Source organism: Nesoenas mayeri (genome assembly GCF_963082525.1).
Source record: "Nesoenas mayeri genome assembly, chromosome: 3".
Lineage (NCBI taxonomy): Eukaryota > Metazoa > Chordata > Aves > Columbiformes > Columbidae > Nesoenas > Nesoenas mayeri.
In genome coordinates this window covers 79,104,690-79,128,993 of record NC_137544.1, presented here as the reverse complement: position 1 = coordinate 79,128,993, position 24,304 = coordinate 79,104,690, and the positions used below count along the sequence as shown (strand labels likewise).

The 24,304-nt window shown below is 38.8% G+C and overlaps 1 protein-coding gene across 1 annotated transcript; it reads right to left on the bottom strand.

Moving 5' to 3' along the window:
- Window positions 1-7,789: 7,789 nt before the first annotated feature.
- On the bottom strand, window positions 7,790-22,648 carry EDARADD (EDAR associated via death domain; the record flags this gene model as incomplete). Its single annotated transcript, XM_080341867.1, has 6 exons — window positions 7,790-8,166; window positions 10,666-10,711; window positions 13,421-13,509; window positions 16,434-16,473; window positions 18,157-18,215; window positions 22,618-22,648. The coding sequence occupies 6 exons, from the start codon at window positions 22,646-22,648 to the stop codon at window positions 7,790-7,792; spliced, it is 642 nt and encodes a 213-aa protein (XP_080197993.1).
- Window positions 22,649-24,304: the final 1,656 nt, after the last annotated feature.

The window sequence follows — 24,304 nt, the reverse complement described above, 5'->3', positions numbered from 1 at the left end:
CAACAGCATCCCTGTTTAAGAAGAAGGCTCTGTTCACAGTCCTGCTGCTCTGAGAAGACCACTGAAGGTGGGGTTTTGGCAGCTGCCTGGTTTTACAGTTTGGTCAGATCTGGCTGTGGTCATTATGAGGTCTCTGGGCCTGGGCATCTCCTTGGCTGAGGACCCTGTCCATTGCCTGAGGGTCCTGCCCCTCCTGCTCCCCAAAGTGGAGGTAGGGAGTTGTACCTAAGGAGCTACCGTGCCCCACGGGGCAGAGATGTGACAGTGGATACCAACCCAGGTGACTACCTGTGGACACCCACAGTGGGGCACAAAAGGTGCTAAAGAGCCATCAACTGTCATATTGAAAGCTCCAGACTTCATCAAGGTGTGTGCAACTGCTACACATACTCACTTGGACCAATATTTTATACATATCATTCCAATTATAAAATTTCCATGAATTAATGGTGAGCTATTTAAAAAAGAGAAGTCCCTAGACTTGACACAAACACATTTCAAAACCTCTCACAGGTCCCTTTTTGTTCAACTCTCCTTGTCTCTACAATTCAAAACACCATTCTTCCATTTGTGTAAGAGGCCACTTTTCCTTTTTAGGCCTACTCAGCACTTCCTGTAATAGGTTACTTGCAGTTTCTCAGTGATCAGATATGCTTAATTATTTTTCTTCCTAACCTATGTACCAAAGCCCAAAGTCATCCTGACTTTAGACTAGGGGTAGAGTTGGCTGCCCCACTGGCTACATTTCTCCTTTTTCTGATGCATCCAGTACCATAACAGCTTCCTAAGTACTGCTGGTCTTTTGAGGCTGGCACAAGACATCTGTGGTCTGGTAGAGACATAAGTGGCTGTACCACATCAAGTCAAAGGGTCACATAGCCACAAGCATTATAGATAGCAGCCATCCCAAGCTGCCTTGAGGAGCAGAGTGGGAACTGAGGCAAGTACATAGTACAACACGCCCAGCTTCTGCCCCGCAGCCACTTAGGACTTTCTGAGCCAGAGGCTACAACTGCACCATCTTACTGAATAAGCAAACCATGAATTTGCCCCATTAATTTTTAGCTCAATGACACCACTTTGGGGTCTCCACAACAATCCATGGCAGCATGTAGTGTATTTAAATGAATCACTGTCTGATTATCCTGCCACAAAAATCCTGTCCAGAACAAGAAGCTTATCCTCACTGTACATATCACTTATATGGCCATGTACCACTATGACCATCCAATATTAATAACCTCAATGGCTCTCTGCAGGTCTCTTCAAGAGTACCTTAACAGGCTGGCAACAGATAAAAAATATGGATTTTGATAAGTTTGTTTGTTCTCAGCCAAAGCTGAAGGATACACAGATAATTTAGCTTTGCAGTGAGGCAATCAAGTAGGCTACTGGTTCCCATTAAGAAGCCTGACCAGTGGAAGTTACTTTCAGCTCATCTTTTTTATATTGTCCTGTGATACCAGAATAACTGTAATTTCTTCCCCCAGTTAATACAGGCCACAGGGGTAAAGCCTCTGGCGCACTGTACTTACTGTTAAGCAGAAATTTTATGTGTAAGAACTTTCTGTGATCTCAAAAGCCTGACGTAACTGTTGTCTTCCATAGTCCATAGCTTTAGTCGAGCTGATTGTGCATTATGGCATTTTCTGATGGAAATTATGCCCTTAGTTTCTTTGAAAGGCCTTGGATTCAAAGTGGACATGAGTCACCACTTCTTGGTACACCAACATTAATGTTTTAGTTGACATCCCAGCTGGTTCAGCTGTTATTTAGTTACAAGTTAATCAGAGGCCTTCCATAACTCTTCCTTGATATGTCAATACTTAGCTCCAGTGATCACTCATATCCTCCAGGTTTCAGTTTAAAGCCTAAATGCACAAATCTTACAAATCACACAGACAAAATGAAAATTGTTGTTTTGTTTTATTTTTTTAATGGGCTTACTCATTCAAAAGATTAAAATGCTACTGCTCTTTCAGAACCTAGTGAGTACTCTATTTTTTGTTGCAATGCCTGCTTTTTAAAGCAAAATGTTTAAGAGAAGCATAAGAGCAAACAAGATATAGATTAGATATGAGGGTCAAAGGACAAACGAGTTACGGAGAAGTTACTGGTCCTTTTGAAAACCAATTAAAGGCCATATAATGCTTATAACATACTTGGCCCTTTCGTTTTAAAATCAGTGACATAATGCTCCAAGATTCTGAAAGTAGTCAGGATCACTGCTTCATTTGCACTGCAATAGAAACTACAGCAAACCTGTGCCTATGCCTGCCCTGTCTGCTCCAACAAAAGATGATGGTGGCACAGTCTATAGAAACATAGTGCCTCAGCCCCCTCCTACCTAGGGAAATAAAACACAGGAAACATAACGCATCTGTGCAAAACAACAAAAAAAAAAAAGTGTGATGTTCTCCAAACTAGAGACTGTGACCAAACCCAGGATCCCCAGGACTACACCTTCACATCTTAGCTACATCATTATCCTCACTGCAGTTGCCTTTGGATCTCCATGGTGGGTCTCTGCACTTACAGGTGGGCTCACTTGCCCTCAGCCTTGCTGCATTTTCAAGGGAACAAGGTGGGAGGTGTTTTCTGATGGTTAGAGGGGAATAGGCTTTTAACAGACCTTAGAGTTGGCGAATAACTCAGCTGCAGAGAGAGACAAAAGTTAGAAAAAAATCTAATTATTTATGGGATTGTGAATGAACTGAAGCTTGAAAGGAGTAGGGGAAGCTCACATATATTGGGCAAAAACATGAAAAAAAAAAAATCCTCAGCTTAGACTCAAGATATTATTGCTAGTGTAAGGATTTGGGCACTCCTTTCTTATTCTTATCCTGGCTCTTCCTGTTAAGAAACTTTTTAGTTGTGTAAATGTGTTTTATGTCATCAACTCCATAAAACTGTGGTTATTTTCGGAGACAAAAAGCATTACCAAACTAAATCTTGGGTACTTTTGAAGCAAACTCATAATAATAATAAAAAAATCACTTTCATATACACATGTAAAGTTGTGTATCCATCTCATGCTGCACACAGATATACAGAGCACATTTATTATCCAAGTAACTGACGCATTTGGCCTCGTTTCTGGAATTTTCTCAAAACAAATTTGTAAGATGCATCTGTAAATTACCAAGTTTCAGTCAAGGAAACTATTTCTGTACATATATGAGAAGAAAGAAAGTTCTGATAGAAGCTACTTCTTTCTCATCTCCAAGTTTAATCCTCATCTTGAGAGCACTGTTAAGGTCAGTAAAAAAAGCCTGAACAAACCCACCACCCCAATACTCTTTGATGTCAGAGTTCAAAAAGGCCAAAGCTAACCTTGCTGCTCCCATCCTAACAAGACTTGTACTGCTTTATCTTTCTCACATTTAAGATTCTCACAAGACTCTCATTGCTACAGTAACAAATATACATTTACCCCAATGACCTACCTTAGAAATTAAGAATCACCATTTTACAAAGGTAAAATACAGAGATCAAACCAACTAGTAAGCCTGCCTGGCTGTTTAATTGCGCTACCCTCCCACCCTCAACAGGGGGTGCACACAAGCCTTTCCCAAGCCTGTCAACTCCTCTTTGCCATCAGTTTCTTGTAAAATGGAGTCAGTCCCAGTCCTTGGCCAAGGTACAGGCAAACAAATACTACAGACTCCACCTTCCCAAATAAATTCTTCTTCGTGCTGCTTGTATTCAGCCTGTCTGATCAGTAGATCCATCCCTTCCCCACCCAGCTAAGGGTAACGACTGTAGCCATGCAATCAGGACTAGCTGAGCTCAGGGACTAAGAAAACCACTTTTCTGTCAAAATAGGCAACAAGCCAAACTCCTCATTTAATGGCACTCTGCCCTACTGTCCAAAGCTGACCCAAAACTTGAAACTTACAAGATATATTAAAATTAGCTATGAATAACTAATTGCTTTTCCTTCATGGACAGAAGAACATGATATGCTACAAAAGTTACAGAAGTAGGCTGTTCTTTAAATTATTATAAATGCTATGCACTTTCTTTTCCCTTGTTTAAACAATTTTTCTAACAAATAATTTCTAACTATATCTGGCCACAAGTCAACAGTATTACTCTAATGTAAACCACTATAAGGCAGAATTTACTTTTTTTTTTTTCCACTTGCTAACAGCTTGACTTGGAACTGTGGGAGGCAGTCAGAGTTTGAGACAATGAAAATTATAGTCTCTTGCACAAAGCACTGCCCAGATGGAGCTGCAGCTCTCCATTACTCACTATCGATTCAGGACTATTCTATCCTTTATGTGAGGCTTCCAAAGGACATCCCCAAACGCATTTTGCATTCTTCTCCACAGACCAAAGGAAAGTGCATGCAGCCAGGAAGGCAACTGGACGCTGTCACCAGTTTGTTGGGGATGCCCCATAGCTGAACTCACAGTAAAACTGGGGGCTCCTGGAGCAAAAGATTGTACCTTTGCTGTTGAAGAACAGTTATTAGGCTCATCACATCTTAGATAAAGCTGCAGGAATGAAAGAATACAGTGATTTGGGTGGAAAGGGCCACTGATTATCCTGCAGGCACAGAGATGGCAGTCAAAGAACTGGAAAACGCTGAAGGGAGAGCAGGTCTCATATAGGAATAGCTGAGAGATGCAATGGAACAAAACTGATAGGCTAGTAGAGCTTTTTCAATATCAATGTGATTCTCTAACCTTCATTATCAGACTGGTCATTAATTCCAGAAGAGTTCATCCAGTGTAGGTTTCATACCCGTCTATAGTTACTAACTCCTCTGCAAGTTCCTAGTTAAACATCTTTGTTCAATCATCTGATTAAAATTAAATCATTTTTTCATCTGGAAAATATTTTAAAAGTGCATCTTCCTTTCTTGAACAGCAGTATCTGTTGCAAACATAGGTGCTTTATGATGCCATGAATCTTGCATATAAGATGGTTTTTACACAGCACAACTAGTTGAGAGTTCAGTGAGTCCAATGTGACTGGTGAAAAAGAAAACAGCTGTTTTCCTAGCTGTAATAACAACAAACACAATAATGTCAAAAATTGACAATCTGTATTTCTTCTAAAAATAGTACACATTAGAACAGAAAATATAAGAATAAACTGAACATTCAGAACCAATATCTTGTAAACAGATATAAAACTAAAAAGGTGTGTACATCTCAATTCATGCCATACAAAGAGGAAAAAAATATTTCAAGTATACTAATAAGTAATCCAGTGTGTGATGAAGTTTAAGGCTAACATTTTCAACCCTTAGTGCTGAATTTATAAAGAATCCACATATGAACTCTCAGAAGCAGCTTTATTTCCATCAGATATGAATCCTTGCAGCTGACATTGGCTTTTCAAGAACTTCAAGGGATCAGAACTCACTTCCACAAGACGACAGTGTTTCTTCAAAATTTTACAAGTTTTAGCCAGAAAACAAGAAAAAGGGTAAGATTTCAGTTCGGTATCTTGATTCAGAAATGCTGCTGTGTCATTTCATGTTCCCATTGTCAGTGTTAGCTGCGGGCTCCAGCTCCTTGCTGTACTGGATCCACCAAAGCAGAGCATACTGTAACACTCCACACATACAGCTGCAGTATGTTATGGGGCAGTAAAGCTGCTGGCATACATGACAGCACTCTGAAGAACAATGTAACACACAGGCACACGATCCTTAATCATGCATGTAGTAGGCCCAAGGTATGAGGATCATGTTGGACAAGCTACATAATGAGCTATTTGCACATATGCAGTAGATGCCTTTGTAGGAACTGAAAATAGCAGGCAGCCCAGCCACAGCAGTAGTCCTCAAAGATGATTCTAAAGCTCCCAACTAAAAACAGAAGATTACTTGCAAAAGTCAGAATCAGCAAACCTATGTTGGGAAAACCCTGTTCCTAGAAGAGGTACATGAAAACATTTGAACTGCAGCCCCAACAAGATAGAGTAGTAGGATTTCCTCTTTAAAATATGGCTAGAAAACATACTGCTCCAGAGCGCAGCAGCTTTTTTGAGGAACAGTTAAAATAAAGTTATTAAAAATTCCAGTCTTCCACAGCTTAAAAAAAAAAAAAAATTAAAAAATCAAACCTCAAATTTAGGTCAGTCTTTTCACCTTGGAACTAGATAGTCAGCTTCTTGAAGTTGCTAAAATAAAGCTAATTTTATGTCACCTCAGAACTAGTGCCTGACATTGAAAATGTTAGTCTCTACTTCTACCTCCTCTGTAACTGTATCAATCAGTATCTATAGTACAGTATTACTAGAGGTCCCTTTTCATTCTCTTACAGTAAGAAACTCAGTATACAGCATTAGACTTCCCTCAGCTTTGCTACTAATTCTTAGTAATTTCTACTTGAGAAAAGTAAACAGTGCATCAACCTGTACCCCATTCTAGTTTTGCCCCACATCTTGACATACTGCTCACCAGTGCTTTGGTATATACACCTATGTACATATTAGTATTGTCTGAGATGCTTTTAGTAAGGGTAACAACTAGAACTATTTTTAGTCACAACATCTTTGTGTGTGACATTATAGCTGTAAGTACTTCATACATTGTACTGTACAACTGATTTTTCCAAATTTTTTAAAAAACGTTAGAACACAGAAGAATGGTAGGAAAAAGTCTCATTTCTAAAATATTTTAAATGTAAACAGTGTAATTCAGAGTATCAAAATTCTTTGAGAAACATCAGCCTAAACCACCATAAGTGCTTTAATAAACATCTACCTGGACTGTAGGTGAATTCACTTGTTAATTTTCCATTAGAGTAACTTAATCAATACATAAACTTGTGCTAGTTTCATACAAGTGTGCAACTAGTTTGGCGGGGGGATAGAAAGCAGGTCAATACACAGGTTGGTAAGAAAACAACACAGCCTGTGAAAAGGGAAATTATACTCAATTGTCAGGATATACTGTGGGTGAGGCATTAGCTGTCACCTCACACTGCAAAATGAGAGGCATTTGAGATAAGCAGATAAGTGCATTCAGAGGGTAAATTTTCTTCAAAACTTTGGAAACTAATTTTAAGTATAAAGCATTTTAATTCGGGGGGGGGGGGATTTTTTTTTTTTTTTAATCCCTAGTGGTTATGGCTGGAAAGTCTCTCTGAACTGCATGATTTCTTTTATAGCAAATATTTGCTCTATGATGTAGAAGTATGCAAATAATGATTTTGTTTAACATCTATTCTTGTTTATAAAAGACATTTAAAGCTTGAAGCCTGAATATGATGTTGAAACATGGAATTGAATACAAATCCAAACTGCTGCTCGGAACACTGAGGTGTTCCTGTGCCAAAAACAGTGTCATAAAGCTTACTTTTTTAAAATTTTTTTTTTAAGAAGAAAAAAAAAATTACACCTCATCTTCTACTAGGTAGAACATATAAAATTGTGGAAGGGCTGCCAGAACAGCCAAGAGACTTGCCTTCTAATTGTGGCTTTCCCGGTAGCAACAGCACACAACTGATGTGGTTCACAATCGCTGCAATGAAACCAGTGGTCTGGCTTTTTCATTCATCTTCTGCTTAGGAAGCCTACGAACAGCAGCAAAGAAATTTAAGGCATTTGTAGACTTAAGAACACAACCTGGATTGTTCCATCCACTTTTGGAAGGTTATCTTTGCAACCCTGAGGGCACAGGACATATGTATGTGTATACAGTACAGAAAGCTTACACAGTATACAAACCATCAGTACAGGTTCTCTCTTGCAAGGGCAATGTCCCACGTACTAGTGGCAGCTAGTCCCAGCATTTAACATGTACGGACTAACAACTTTCTTTGACCTAGAAGTCATTCTGGTAAGTTCTGTTCCCTCTCTTGGGCCATTCCTCCTCCACCCATTTCAGCAGCACTTTCACAACATCAATTCTCTTATAAAATTTACAGAGATCAATCAGCTGCTCCACAGTTCTGTCACTATTCCGTAGCAAGAACTCCAAAGTGGGACTTTGGGGCTTCTGTTCAAGGAAACACAATTCATCATAAGTCATCCCCCACTTGCTTGCTAAATTTCTCCAGTTTTTCACTGTTGGGTGGCACGGATCCAGCTTTAGCCTCACTGTGTACAACAAGTCCTCATCATTGAGCATATCGCTGATGGTTGGTGCACGGAATAAGCACAAGGAGCAGGTGCCATTTTCCTTGCAGGTTTTCTTGAGATCTGCAATAAAAATCATTACATGGGAAGAAGTTAGGATCTATTGTTGTGCTTTCACCAGGAACCAAAAGTTAAAAGCACAGAGTTGAAGAGTATTATGTTCCTGTGAATTGTTTCTGAAAAAGTCAGAATAGTGACATGTTAATACCTTTCCTCATGAAGTACTCATGAAATTAACTTTCTAAGAGTTCTCTCTTCACAATGCTCAGTGGCTATAATCAAAAGGACATTTGTTTTGAAAGTATCATACTTACACTTTTATAGAAAAGACACGCAATTCAACCCAGTGTGTGAGCTGCGATATTGCCTATTTTGGTTTTGGGAACTACATTGCTTTCTTGAATCTGCCATAACTTCTGCTTGCATCACCAACAGGATTATGTATACATTATGTGCATCTTGTATACATATGTTGCAGAACAAAGGAAAAGTTTTTGCACTTCTGAGCTGCTGCCCCCATAACGACATGAAATATTTGCACCAGGAGAATATCTGCTGACAGCTGCAAACACAACTAATGTCTAGTACTTTAACACAATGAAAAAGTGGAATAGTTCCTTTGCTTTGTAAGGGCTCTTAAAATAAAAGCTGTCCCTGTTCTACTAAGCAACTCTATTTTGAATGTACATTACAGAAAGGAATAAAGTGCATACTCCTCCATGTGTGAACAAAACAAAAATACCAAGTTGCTGGAAGTAGGTAGTGCTAAAAATCTGCATCAAATACTGAAAACTGCCATTTAGAGGTCTCCCACACACAAAAGTCAGTATCTTCCCAGCATTGTGAACAGTGTGGTGCTGTCAGATTATATTACATATTAATAGCCCATAAAAGCATGTAGAAACCAGTTTTAGTCATACTTCTAGGCAAATACTAATACCAAGACCTTTAAAATTGCAGTGGTGTAGAGCACTGTTGGAGCATTTTGTCTGCAGGTGCGACTTTAACGCTCCCTGCTCCTTTTTGAAGGCAGGGAGAATTTGGTATGTTCCAAGAGTAGTAGATGATGGATGCAGCCTAGCAGCACTTTCTAAAGCTTTTGCCCTCCAGCCTCATTTTACAGCTTGAAATAGGAAATTAACTGGTCCTGCTTGGGATGAAACTCTTTGAAAAAGGGACACTAAAATAAGAAAACTTATATTCATCAAAAGATGGATTAAAACAACAACAAAAAACAGTGACACAATTTACAAGTGCTGTATCAGTGCTTGACTATCTCTGGCAAAGGGCAAATCTCATACTCAATGCCACCTACTCATACAGACAACAGCATCTGTTAACGTCTGTTCGTTGTTTTGTTTACATTTGCTATAATTATTGACAGACTGTATGAAAATTCAAGACCAACCATCAAATTGTGACTTTTTTAATTCTGAATATTAGTGCTGACAAAAGCAACTCAGGTGAATGTAGCTACTGCATGCACAGTTTTTTGTTTTTAAGGGAAGAACAGGCTATTGTTACTTTTGTAACGCTGCTCATCAGCTTGCTTTTTTAGCAGGCCAAAGACAACTTCTGAAGTTTTCAACAAGTTAGGACATGCAGCAACAACACTGCTGCAGACAAGTAACTTCATACAAATGCTTGGATTCCCTGTTAAGGGGAAACATTCTGGTAACATCTTCGCTCACATGTATTCCACAGGCCTTGCAGCTGTTATATACAGAAATAGATATATGAACTATTCTGTTCTTCTTGTGTACCCTAAAATCTTGCTGAAGTGAGACAAAATTTGCTTGCTTCACTCATACCAAGATTTAGTTATACAAATGAGACAAAATGAATGTAATCCAATCAAAGTTCTAGCTGAGCTCAAAGGGCAGGAGAGTACCCTATCTGAATTTAATCTTAATTTGCTTTGCAAGGATGCCAGAGTAAGTTTAATCCTCCAACAGAAGAAGGGAGGAAGGGGTAAACAAAACACAGGACACACTTACAGGTAAACAAAACTAAACCAACCTGCTTCTTGTGCTACATCATGTGCAGACTATCAGAAACATAATAAGGAACACTGCTTTTCTAAGATGCCCTGTGTTAGATCCTGATGAGCAAATAATGACCTACCCACCTAATTGCATGATCCTAATGCTACATGATAGGAGAAGCTTCTTTACTAACAGGAAATTCTCAGTTGTTCAGTGTTGATTAACAGGGCTGTATTTCATCCACAGATACCCCAGCACAAGGTGAGCTCATAAAATTCTGGGCTAAGTCCCTAGAGGCTACTGGTAGCTTCTGCTCTTTCCAGGTAGCTTTTACAGTTTTCTTCCAAAGGTGGATGTTTTTGAAAGCCCAACTGAAACATTTTGCATGGTCTGCATTATTGATCGCCACCCCCTTTAGAAGAAAGGTGAAGCTGTAAATGACACTAGTAATGAATGAACTCCACAAGCACTGATTACCAAGGCAGTTCTTGGTTATGACAAATTACAGTTTTTAATAAAGTACTTTCAAAGGAAATCTAGGAATAAAATAAGTAGAACAGTAAAGCTGACATATTACCTGAAAGTGATTCGTCAGTATGGCTTTGTGTGTCTTTGTCTTCTGGCTACAAAGCAGAAAATAAATATAAATCAAACCAACGTATTTGAACACCAGAATAACTATTTGGCTAATTTACAAGTGACAGGAATTACTTGGAAAAATCCCAAGCTACTTGTAAAGTCAGACAGGGAATATATCTGGTTTTGAGAAACCACTGAGAATCTGCAATATCTTCAGGCAGCATTTTTATGCTTTGGCTCACAAAACTGCCCTGCTGTTTTTAACCACTGAACAATATCATATTAATTAATGACAAGCTATGGGGTTACATCTTTTGAATAATTTGTTCTTAATCCCTCAACAGCTGTTCAACAATTCATATGGTTTGATTAAAAAGATTTTTTTTTTAATGCTTTGCAATGAAAAAAACATGAATTTTGCCTGTAATATGCAGCAGTAAGGGATTGTTTCATTGATCTTGGAAAGGTGGAGGAACTTTTTTTATAGATTTATTTACATACGTAGAAACCTTTTTAGACAACAGGTGGACTTGAACACTTGTGCCGGCTCACATCTAACCCTCCTCCTCCTTGAAGTAAACATTCCCTCAATGGCTTTTTGCCTGCTAATTAAACCTAATGAAATTACTTAGCAGCTTGAGACTGTAACATGTTGTAATATTTCAGTTCTACTATTTAGAGTGCAACATCTGAAAACTGGAAGGACATCACCTCAATCCTAGGACTGCAGGAAACTGCAGCTGCCCTTATTTTAACTATGTGAAAGTGGAATCGGCTGAAATAGCTTTCTTCTGTTGAGGATTTAAAGATGAAAGCAGAATGGGATTTTCCCCTTAGATAGCTGCAACAAAGTATTGTTGATTTTTTTGCAGTGCATCATTCTTCCAAAACTGTCACTGTGAGCTTCTTAACATTTTGCAGGCTGCCCATGCAAACACAAGTCAACTGGGTAACAACACAGTATAATAAGATACTATATTCTTACCCACAACACCTTATTTACTGAGAAATCCAGTAAAAATAGATTATAGGCAGTTTCAGTTGGTGTGGTAAACATGCATACATTCACAGTCCTATTATAAAGAAGGTAAACTATCTCTAAAATATTTAAAGGCTTTGTTAGGAAAGGAAAAATTTGCATGCTGTTTTCAGCATGTCTTTATTCCCTGAAAACTGCAAGATCACACATGCAACATCAATTCACCCAACAAAATGTCCGATCCCTGCTCAAGTCAGATCTAACAGTGCACATATCACTTGCAACAAATAATCTTTGTCATTATCTTCTAGTAGTTTAATTTTTGCACTGGCACCACATAACCCTTCCCTGGGCAGCACTTTTTAAACACAAACTTGGTCTTCAAGGCAACATGTAAGCACCCAAAGTTTAAGAAAAATTAAATCTGGAAATCTTGAACATAGTCATTGTCTCCATTCCCACAAATTCCTTTGAAAGGCAGAACATTATTATTAAGTCCTGAGGAAATCCCAAAGAGCTTAACTCCTTGGGAGAATGAGGAGCTGCTCATCACAGCTCAGCCTCCCCAGAGATCTGTTTCAAAATAAACAAATAAGCAAATAAAATTTAAAGAAAATAAAAAAAGGAAAAGTGGATACTGTTCACTTAGTTTGCAATAGCTAAGTTGCTATCCTGGGTTTCATGAAAGTTCAAACTGTACTGTAAAAGCTAATACCTAAATGTCTTTAAGAAATGTCATTATACTCATATCTCATGATAAAAATAATAAGAGTGGCTAGTACTGCAAAAAGTACAAATAAAAATAAGGATACTTACTTGTGCCATATATCTGTTTTCAAAATTGGTAATTTTACTGATCAGTTACTAATTTTCTTGTAATGTAATTTCATTAAGACAATCTAATGTATTTTTTGCTCACAACTAAGATCTAGTCAGTCTCTATAGGTCTAATCAAAGCCATAAACCCATGCACAATCTGAACATAAGGAGAAAGTTTGCCAGCTCTGTAGACCCATCAACACCCTAATATGCTAAAATATCTTTCTAGTAATTCTAAGCTGGCAATAAATGCTCTCTTCTTGATGATTGCAATGAGACAGTTACCTCGATCATCTGTGAAATGCATACCAAACCCATGTTTGTTACTGATGAAATTCAGCTGGGACCCTGGCATTAGGAACTCCTTTTAATCTTTCATCTTGCTGGAAAATGCTCATTAATTTGTCTTCTCCAAGTTTTCTGCTCAACCCAAAGAAAATCTATTTGAAATTCAGCAAATAACATTCACTCGAAAGATGGTAACCATTGAGCATGGAAGTCATTCACTATCACCCACCCTATGTTAATGTAAGATTTCACAAACAGTGTCCCAAATTCAAAGCAGAACAGTCAAATGCCTCCTTAAGTGCAAAACACAAGGACTCCAAAACCTAGGATTCCTTAATTCCTCACTTATTCTCTGCCTTGGATCTATTTTCAGCAGTAAAGAGGGAGAGTATGCATGACAAAGCTTTAACACTTGTCAGTTCTTCTTCAGACCATCTACACACTAATCAAAACCTATTTAAACAACAAAGTACACATTAATGATTAAATAACTTTTATTTTGCTTTTTTCCACAAAAGCTCACTTCATTAAACTCTTGAAAATGAACGCCTATTTCTGTTCTAATTCCATGCTCTCCAGATACAGTCTGAAAATATATTTACTTGTTAACATACTTATTTAATCAACAGCAATAAGTTAGTTTGCATTCAGATATCGTTTTTCTTACCTGTTGGATAAGGCCAGAATCTGACGTAAGGGTCTTGATGTTCACAGATGCAATTTCCAATGTAACTTGATCTGTTAGGTATTCCTCATCTAAGACAAAGACTGTGAAACGTTGGTCTTCCACCCAAATACAAATTTAAATAGCGAGATTATCAAACATAAATTACAGATGTCTAGCATACAAAATGTAACTCCATATGATGACCAATCACTAGGAAATGCTGGATTAAAAACCCCAAATATGAAACGGGCAGAGACTGCAACAATCATGCAGAGCATAAATGAGCAAAGAAAAATAATCCTTGCAGAGATCAGACAATAGTGTAGCAGTTGTTTTTAAACAAATACCACGCTATTTTTGAAGCAAGAGTCATGTTCTTTCAGAAAGCTAACTAGAGAATATTAACTGAACTAATACCTCAAACTAGACTAAAGACGACTGTCGCAAATCAGGATAATCCTTTTTGCTTTAATTTTCTCATCACACGGTAAAAACTGTTGAAATATGTACTACACAAATATTTGCCTTTTATTCTGCCCTTTTGTGAATTAGATTCATTCTGCTTCTCTCTACTACACAGGAGTTTTCTGAAGCACTGAAATAATCCATTTCAAAGTGTGTTTATCACCTGCCCTGAGAGTCCACTGAAAAGCACAACATTCCCCAAACAGCACTAAACCTATTTACCTTTCAAACTTCACTTCAGCCCTAAAAATTGTTTGAAAGATGCATAAGCCCCTTTGCGAACCTTGTGCCAACAAATTTCACTCTGCATGATTAATAAGGTCCTCATTAGAAAACCATCTGGATAATTCCCCTGGGTCAGGTGGTGACCAACCATTAACAGGAGCTTAAAAGAGGTTCTGTTGTATACTATCTACACCCAAGAACTCTCCATGCTGGTGACAGTTTCTAGTGCTGGTATCATACATTTCCATTTGCTGTTTGTTTAGTGGCAAGATCTCACTAAAAAACAGCTGTTATCTTTCTGAATCATCAGATAACAGAAAGATTGCATATTTCCTTATCTCACTCAAGAACTTGACATAAATCAAAGAATTAATCCTCACACTTGCAAGAACAAAACACCAAATTATTATTTTCCTATTTTTTTCTGGTTGTATAAGACTGTTGAAACTTAAAGCCAAATAGTATTCCAGGCCCAGCAAGATAAATGTTTAATAAGGGTCATCTGTATTCTTTATGACTGTAGATCCAGAGATTAAAAATAAATAAATTTAAAAAAAAGTCTGGCTGAAAATGCAGAGTATAGGCATCAAAATTCTACTTCATCTGTGTGGAAACTTGATGCGTGAAATTTGTTCTATATTTGAGCAGAGGCAGAATTATCATCAAAACATAATGTAAACATTAAGCCTAGTCCTGCAATATGAAAAGTTCCCTCAGCTCACCTTTAATTAATAATTGGTAGATGGTGCTACAAACTTTAATAAGTTATGGCCCCAAAATGGTCCATTAAGTAACTGACCTACAAAAGCGACAGAACAGCCTTCACCCCACCCCACCTGCACATCTGTAACACTTTTTAGCTCAGAGATTCATAAGTCTACATTTTTATAGAAAGAGTTATGAAAGTCATTCTCAGAAAAAAAAAATCACAGAAATTAACAGAATATTAACAGGTATTTTTATAATTTTCAGCTCTAACAGGGAAATGTTAAGCTATATTGATACTTAAATCTTTTTATGATTAGGAAGAAGAAGCAGAAAATAAAAATAAACCAAGTTAATTTGCTTTCTACAGAAAGTGCTGAAATTTCTACTTCTTCCCAGCTTTCCTTTTTAAATTAAATGTATTGAAAACATGTGATCTTATAGTTTAAACAATTATGACAAATTTGAAATTTAGGAATTTATCTAATTATTTTTGAGAGGGACCTAACATCACAGGTGAAATAAAAAACAGGACATTGAAAAGAATGTTACAGAGAAATTCTTTTAGTGCTAATAAACAATGCTGAAGGAACAAACCACCTGCTTGCAAATAAACAGAAAGTAGTTTATGATTTCAGATTAGTTTTTATCCCACGTTCTCCTTCCCTACTGGGCAGCACTTCTGAAAAGATGCTCACTTCTTCTGGTTGGCTCTCTCAAGTCCCCAAAATAGTCTCTAACCTTTCCTTAACTCCCATGGTATATTGCTCATGCTCCTCAGGAAAGTTTCTATTGAGACTAGTTTCTGCATAGTTTCCTGGATTTGTCCCCACTGCAGACCTGCTGTGCAACGCAGGATGGAGAACATACTACCTGCAGAGCACTCCTCAACTGAGCCCTTGACAGTGCATTCTCTGGACAAAAGCCAAAGGTGAAGCCTGGGATGACAAAAATCCCACCCTACACATCAAGGAAAACCATAAAGGAGATATTCACACTGTATAATCCAAGTATTTTACTTTAGTGAAATACAGAACCTGCCCTTCCTCCATTTTCAGGGAGGAGAGGCAGGAACTTGTACAGAGTAGACTCATATTAGGTTCCCAAGTAGATGATATTAATATCTGCTGAAGGTAAAAGATGGTGTGAAGATTTAATTGGTTTTAGGGCTTAGAATGCAAGCAGAGGCAAGAGACCTGGAAGGTATTTCTGCATTATGTTTCTAATAATCCGAAAGTACTGGTAATCTCTTCAAAGCCACCTTCTAGTATTATCATGTCTACCATCTGCTCTCTGAACACTGTTTTTTGATGGGACCACTGTATTTTCCTTCCAGATTGAGAACCAAAATCTTCTGATGATAGTTTTAGACTGACTTTTAGATCAAAACTGAGTTTTGGAAGGCAATTTCATAAGTTTTATCTATCTATATATCTATCTATCTATACATATACACGCACCAAACTGACCTTAAGAATATAGATGACACTACATTTAAAACAAAAAACATATGGGAAAAAGTAGGAGTATTTCAGTCGGTTGTATGACATCAATAGTTTTATTGCATATAACAACACAGATCTATGACACCTTAATAGACAGAATTCACAGTACTTACCTTTAGGAACTCCTGTGTCTTGGACAGGGTACTTTTCAGTCTGTCATAAAAAGGCAAGAGACACAGATGTTTGTTATTTTGAGTGCAGTTGTGCTGGAGAAAGAGTATATAAAACTGCATAATTATCGTTGCATCTCTTAAATTGCTACTAGTTGATCTGTCTACAATCAGACACAGTAACACTCTTCTTATGCTGGAACACTACTGATTAGCACAAGCAAAAGAGATTCCTGCTTTGCTGCAGTATTTTTAAAGGTATTACTTTTTAATGAAAAAGCAGGGATTGAGAAAGAAATTTTGAATTTAAGTAGGAAAATAATCTAGAAAAGGTAATGCCTACCAGGAGGAACAGAGATTACTTCAAAAGCTCTCTTAGCAGATATAAGCTTTTACTAAAATGTCACTGCACTGAAAGAAGAAAATATTTTTCCCTTCTGCTCTAAAAATAAAAAGCTGATTAAGATGCAATAGAAAACTTTTATTTTTGAGTTTAAGGGGATAGCTGCTGATTTCCAGGTATGTTATAACTTACTACTATGCCTGAAAACTACCTTCTTCCCTATGACCCCTACTCTTATTTAAAAGTAGGTGTGGCTTTTATAGAAGCTCATAACCAAGCAAACAGATTAAAGACATCTTAATTGAAGGAGGTGAGGGAGATAAACAAACGTTCATTTGTCTCATATATAGCAACTTTTCCCCACCTTTTAAAAACTCCCCTTGGCAAAACATAGCATCTCATTTAGTCAGTCCACAAAACCAATCACAAAGTCTGTATCTTTTATTAAAACCTGCTTACACAAATGCATGTACACAGACTGCAATAATGGATCCCAGTAAAAGATCAGCATTTCAAGTACTAGCGAAATTTTCAGTTTCATGCTGACTCTCTGTTGCAAAGCTCCAAAATGGGAAGAAAACATCAAGGCAAAGCAATGGATTGCTTACTTGCCATCCATAAAACAAACGAATGCATTTCAATCTGTTTATGTAACTACATTAGACAACAGAAGACTCTAAGCTACACAGCACTGTAACTTTTTCCCAGAAAAAAATAACCCATAGCAACAATGAGAATAAAAACTCTTAAAATACTTCACAGAAGTTCTTATTACTTTTACCTGATATACTCCTTGTCTCAGCATAAGGCTGGCATGTTTAATATCCTAAGAAACAAAAACTTGTCATAAACAGTGCTACTCTGTTTGCCAGCAAGCACTAGAGCGCGCTGTTTGGTCTCTCCCTAAGTTCACCCACGCCTGCTGTAAGACACTGCTGTTTGGTCTTACCTTTCTATGACTAAGTCACCAAACAAAATAGGTACAGGAAGGAATAATAACTTAGCACAATTGAAATTTTAAGCCTCCAGTGGGTTTGCTTATCCCTGCAACCCACATAGACTGAAGAATGTCAGCACCAATCCTTTTTTATTTTTAAATTAAAAAATAATATTGTCATAGCCTCTAGAGGCTATCCCATGGACAGCTCTGCTCATAATATCCAATTCACCTTATGTACTTATTGGTATTTGGTATTTTTATTCACACTTTATTGTACAGGGTTAGTAAATTTAAATTTGTTTATACAGTCATATGGATAAGCAAACCCCTATATATATATGCTCAGTTTAAATTAACATTCTTGAATGTTTTACCTCACTTCTGCACTACATAACTGAAGAGAGGTATAACAATTTTAACTGTGTTAGACCAGACACACATACCATTGTCAAGGAAAGAGTGCTTGGATCTGTATCCTCCACCGGCTCTTTTGCTGCATGATCTGCTGGAAAAAAGAAAGCTTTATCACTGCATCATCATAAAACCATTTCTGTCTGGCAATTCATATTTTGCTTCTTTGTCTGACGAAGAAAAAGCACAAATATGCAGCCATTACATGGGTTATGTCGAATTACATTTCCACAGGAAAAAACGACAAACTAGAAAATGTCAGAGCTCCTAGCACATGGATGAAAAACTACATGCAACAAGGAAATCCAACTCTAAGTTAACAAAATATAGACTTAAATGAAAACTCTAAATTATTTTTTAGCTTTTAAAAAAATCACAAAGCATTTCAGCAATAAAGAGTAAAATCCACCAAATATGCTAAAAGGTACGTTTTGTTCTCCAAGTGACAGCACTCTGCTTTTTCCTCAAAGCAATAATTTAAACAATAAACATATCCACTACAACAAAATTAACCTATAATAAACAGCAGATTGTAGTACAAAACATAATAAAACACATATTTGAGGTAAACTTCTTATTCTGTTGTATAAAAATAACTAAAATTTCAATTATAGTAAGATCAAAAGGATACAAACTACTTCCAGGGGAATCATTATATGCCAACCCCTCTGCATCAATGGCTAGATTGACAAATAGTAGTGGGGTACTGACCAAAAGTGCACAGAGAATCTGAAACAAATCTCATACAGAAGTCAGGATTCACAAAACCACTTCTGTTATTTAACATCCTCCTGCCATTTCCTTGAACAATCTCTTTTTTTGATAAGGGTCATGTTTTCAAAAAGTTAAAAGCATTTTAAATTATGTAGTAGGATTTTCACTCCATTCTTGTAATTCTCATTCTAAAAGTGCTTTTACTTAATACAAGTGCACATTAAATGTTTTCAACTGCAACCAGCAAGAGGTGATTGAAATCAGTATTTGGTGAGTATCTTCTCCTGAATACAGAAATCAGTGCATTTAGAACACAGTCCCAGAAATTAATCACAAAATGCACAATATAAACACTGAGCCCCAAAATAGCACAGAAGTAACACAGACGTTATTCTTAACTCAAATTTAGCATAATTATTTATTTTGGGACCTACTCCTACAAATCCACTCAATACAATGGAACAACAAGTTAAAGCATAAGACTACGCAAGACGGTAGACTTAAAAAGGTCTGAAAATAAAAAAGGTGGCAGCAGTGAGACAGAGGCAGCCCCAGGGCCCCAGGACAGAGCCATTCTCCCTCCTGCTTCTGTGAGGCAGCCCCATCAGCAGCAGCTTCTGGGTGTCCGGTGCGGTGCCCAGTGCCTCTCTGCAATGCCAAGTAGAGCCTTTCTCAGCAATGTGCTCACAGGAAAACCACACGCATTCCCCAGGCAGGTGGTACACAATCAGAGAGGTCAGATCTACAAGGTTTGAGCACAGCCTTTGCACACGGACACTCTGCATGTTTTAAAAAGGCAAAGGTCTATGAATTTTCAGATGAGCGTGTTCACACTGCAGTACAAAGTTAAGGAAGACATATGCAGAAGAGGAAAAAAACCCCAAACCAAACCTCTCATAGTCTTGTCACATGTGCCCTTTCTGGTAAATATGAAATCTCTGCTCCAGAAACATGGTATTAACAGAAAGCCTGCTCTGATGGCAAGGGCCAGCACAAACCACCATAAGCTTCCCAAATCAAATGCAGAAGGTAGAGAATCAGACTGGGATATGAGAAAATACAGTAAGCTGGCGTAAGACATTGCATGAGAGTAGAGCTAAAAATGGAAGATCCAAGTGGGAACTGCAGTGGAGAGCTGAAAATGACCTGGAAAGAGAGCTGGGGCAAAAAAAGAAGCCCACCCTGTAAAGGAAAGCTGAAAAAGAGGAAGGTAATAGAAGCCAAAGAAAAGCTCAAGGGAAGAAGGCTAGCCCAGGCACGCCTTGTCTCACTCTTTCTCTGCTATCAGTAAAGACTGAACAAATCCAGTGGCGAAGCATGCAACTGTCAACTTATTCTGGAGGCTTTATAGCTCCTCCTTATGGATTCTCAGATGCATTTAAAAAAAAAAAAAAAAAAAAATCTTGTGTCCTTGAAATGTAAGAGGAGCCTTGAGGTAGACAAAAACAGACCCCACAAAAGGTCCATACCCTTGTGAACCTTAGTGACTACTGTAGCTATGGTAAGGGCTTCATCCCCTGTCTTCTGTTACATCTCCAAAATATGTCCCAGATACATTGCGATACTGGTAATTTACTTACCACAACCCAGAGGGAAGCACTGAAAAAAAATAAGAGGTTCCAAGAATACAAGCATCTGAAATAAGAACCTGACAGACCCCAGGGTGACTTTACAAGAGATAGTGGGGTACAGGGTGGTACCTTTAATTGACTCTTACTTTCTAGGTCTCACACAGAAACACAGTCATTGTGTGAATCCGTGACTCCCGCATCTTTCTTGCTTAGTATGCATCCTGAAAGATATTTTAAAAATTTATCTCTTTCCCTATACCTCAACTCCTTCCCTTTTGTTTTTCTAGTTCTTTATGAAGAACAGCAATCTCTGTGTTCTTTAGTTTGTAGAGCACTACCAAATCCCAACTTTTTCTGTAAGTAGCATGTATGTCTATGAATATTTGTACCTAAGAATAAAGGCTCTACATACTGGCTGCAGATGATTCACAATGGTCTTGTTGACCACTGATAGCAGGCAGATAACTTGAAAACCACAGGCTTCATATTTAATTGTGAAAAAGGCAATTAAAATGCCATGACTCCTCTTTCTTTCTCACAGCATTCTGTGGCTCATGTCATACAGCTGGATGCAGGTGCACAAAACAGCAGGCAGGAAAGTTCTTTGCTTATCTCAAATGTAAAACTTCCACAGTTTTGCATGTTGAAAGGCCAACAGGAAATACAGGTATCCTCTGACTATTCAGTGCAGACTGTCTGATTTCATAGTTACTTTGGCACACAGCTTGATAACAACATTATTTGGGATCCCTCAAAAAATCACTATCACCGTACTACTTCCTGACTGCATACAGCCACTTGCTTGCATTTACTTCCCCACACTTCAGCCAGGAACCACATGTGAGTTGACTCAGATGGACATAAATCAGCATGTGCAAATTGACTCAGACACAAGTCAAGTTCAACGGTTGCTCCCAAGGTTCCTTTCTGCCGCCCAGCACCTGCACATTGACTGCTCAGCAGCTGCCATGGCCTTTCTGCTTGAGACTGTCCAGTATAACCAGTCCACAAGACTTGTACCCATCACCATTTCTCCCTGTTCAATACTTCTACTCTAACAGGAATGCAATGCTGTGCATTTACCTGTGTGAACAGCTGTCGATTTTATAGATAATTTACACAAAGGTGTATATATGCGTATACACATGCACATTCAAACTTCTAATCCTACATCTGCTCTTCATCCCTGCATTGGAAGGAAGCTTGAAAGGGGGTTTTGGAGACCTCAGCATGTTGACCATTGAGCAGGAGGGGGTTCACAAAGCACCACGTAGCAGAGATAGTATTCCCCTATGTTACAGTTTGTCCCTGTAACACAGATGTGACACTACCAGTACAGCGTGAAGCATGTAAGGTCTACTGTAGTTACGTAGTTCTACCACACACATAAGACCTATTTCATGCCAAGGCAGGGCATACATGTTAATAGTGCAACTTAACATAATACAACTCTAACAAAGTGATCACCCTAATACTACTGTTGTTCACAGAGCCAAATGCTTTGATTAAACCCAAATCAACAATGGTGCTTTGACCAGAGACAGATGAATTTCAAGATTTTAATCAGAGGAGACAATATAACAAAATAAATTCAAATATTTAGGTTTTTGAAAAAACTAAGTCCATCAGCACTTACTTATGCATTTTTGTTTACTGTTAACTACTCAAAAATTTGCCCCTGTCTGAGCAGACAGGTAGGGAAAAATTATGATGCTGGCACACCTGAGATGAGGTACTCAAAAGTCATGTACACCATTAACCACGTAAGTCAAAGACTGTGGGCCTCCTAAATCCACAGAGCCTGGGATTTTAAGAAAAACTCTTTTAAATGTGCCGTTAAGCAAGCACAAACTAACTCACACCCTGAACACTGGTGCAGGCTCGACAAGTTGCACTAAATCACATCAACATAGCACCTGATAAGTTACTACGATCCTAAATTAGCGTCTGAGGAGGGGAAAGGGAGCAACTAAAAAACCCTTTTCATCTCTGCTGGGGTTGGGCTTCTCACCTGGCTCCCGTGAGCCACCGCCGCAGGTCACCCCAGCCCGGGGCGGGAAGCGGGGTGGCAGGGCGCCGCGGGCCGCACCCCCGCGCTGCGCCGGCCCCGGCTCCGGCCCCGCGGGAGTGGCCCGTGAGCCGCCGCCGCCGCCGCCACCGCCCCTCCTGCCGCCCCGCCCGCCCGGTTCCCCGCGGCGGCGTCCTCACCTGTGGGCAGCGGGTCCTGCGGAGCGGCCATGGGGCGGGCAGCGGGGTCCCAGCGCGAGGAACGAGCGGCGCCCGCCGACGTGCCCGGAACCGCCGCCCCGCCGCGCCGCCCCCTTCCTGCTGGAGCCCTGCCGCAGGTAGGGCCGGGCGCGGGGCCCCGCCTCGCCCTCCCCGGGGAGCTCCGTCCCACCCTGGCGCTGCCGGGCGCGGCTCTAGCCGAGGTGAAACGTGCGCCCGCCGGGAGCCCGCATTTCCCAGCGGAAAATACCGCTCTCCCGGCGATACGTCGGGTTAACTCCACTGTATGAACACTGCGTGTTTCGTTCACAACAAACACACAAGGTGCATATCATGGTTCATCAAGTAATACTAGTTTGGACCTAAAGCAAGTTACTTCAGCAATCCAAAATCAGATGCTCACTCTCCTCCTTTTACAGGTATTCGCTTAAATAACTATCTTCAGACAGAGAGAGTAGTCTCGATTAGTATTTAAGGTTCACCTGCAGACGGCTCACAGTACACAGATGGAGTTTAAGAACCCAAGTGCTGCAGAGCAACAATCATAAACTGCACTGTTTTTTCACAAATATTTAAAATTCATCCTCTTATGCTACAGGCACTTCCCATGCTACGATGGTGTCAAATCTTGGTATATAATTGCTTTAGGTCCCCATTGTGTTCTCTGGCATATTCTCTCACTTAAGGTTTCATTATACTTACAGTAATATAGATTTCTTAAGTGGGGTCCGTGCATGAAATCAGTTTCTAAATATGAACAACCCTGTATTGCTATTCATTGTACAATACAAACAAAATAAACCAGCGCAACTGTATTTGCCATTATAAAGACCACATTTCCATATTGGCCACCTTACTAATTTATTAACAAGGTTACTTTACAGCCAAATAGCCAAATTCTTTATTTTCCATCTCACGTGCATGTTACAAAACTTAACAACAATAACAAAAAAAAAAGTGACAAAAATTAAATTGCTCATATTTTCAAAATATAGATTGAATACTGTGTCTTATCTTGCTATTTGGCCTTTCATAAATAATAATATTACTGTTTTCCAATTATTCTGTTACTGAATTTGTGAATTCTTGCAAAAGAGCAAGTCTTCTGAGGAGAGCTCTTACAGTGTACCTTTAAATCATTCTACCACTCAGAGTACTGACATGGTATTTAGAAAATTCAGAGCATTATTCTTATTTCACCTGACATAAATGGAGGTTTTGCCACTGGGTTATAAACACACACAAACACATACGTGCATATCTATATATCTTTGTCTCCAAGGTAGAGCTAACAGATCACTAATATTTCTGTAATTCATGATGTGTAAAAACCCAAGATGTATTTTTTTAGGCATGTCATTGGAGCCCAGCTGTTCAAGGTGTGGGTTGACTCTGATTGCTTCCACATTAATACTGAAACTCATTCCCAAAGAACAGTGGCATTTCTCAGTTTAAAAGGGTAACACCAAGTCTAACTAGAAATAAAATTGCTGATTCTGTATGTTTCCCTAGATTTCCTTAGAGGCATGATGTTTCTGGTGATGGATAATCAGGCTGAGAGTTAGAAAGTGGAGAAAGTGTATTCTTACCAACACATATCTGTACAAATGCTAGAGTAACAAGTGGAGCCTCTCCTATAACTGTAAAGAATGACAAAGCCACAGTAGAG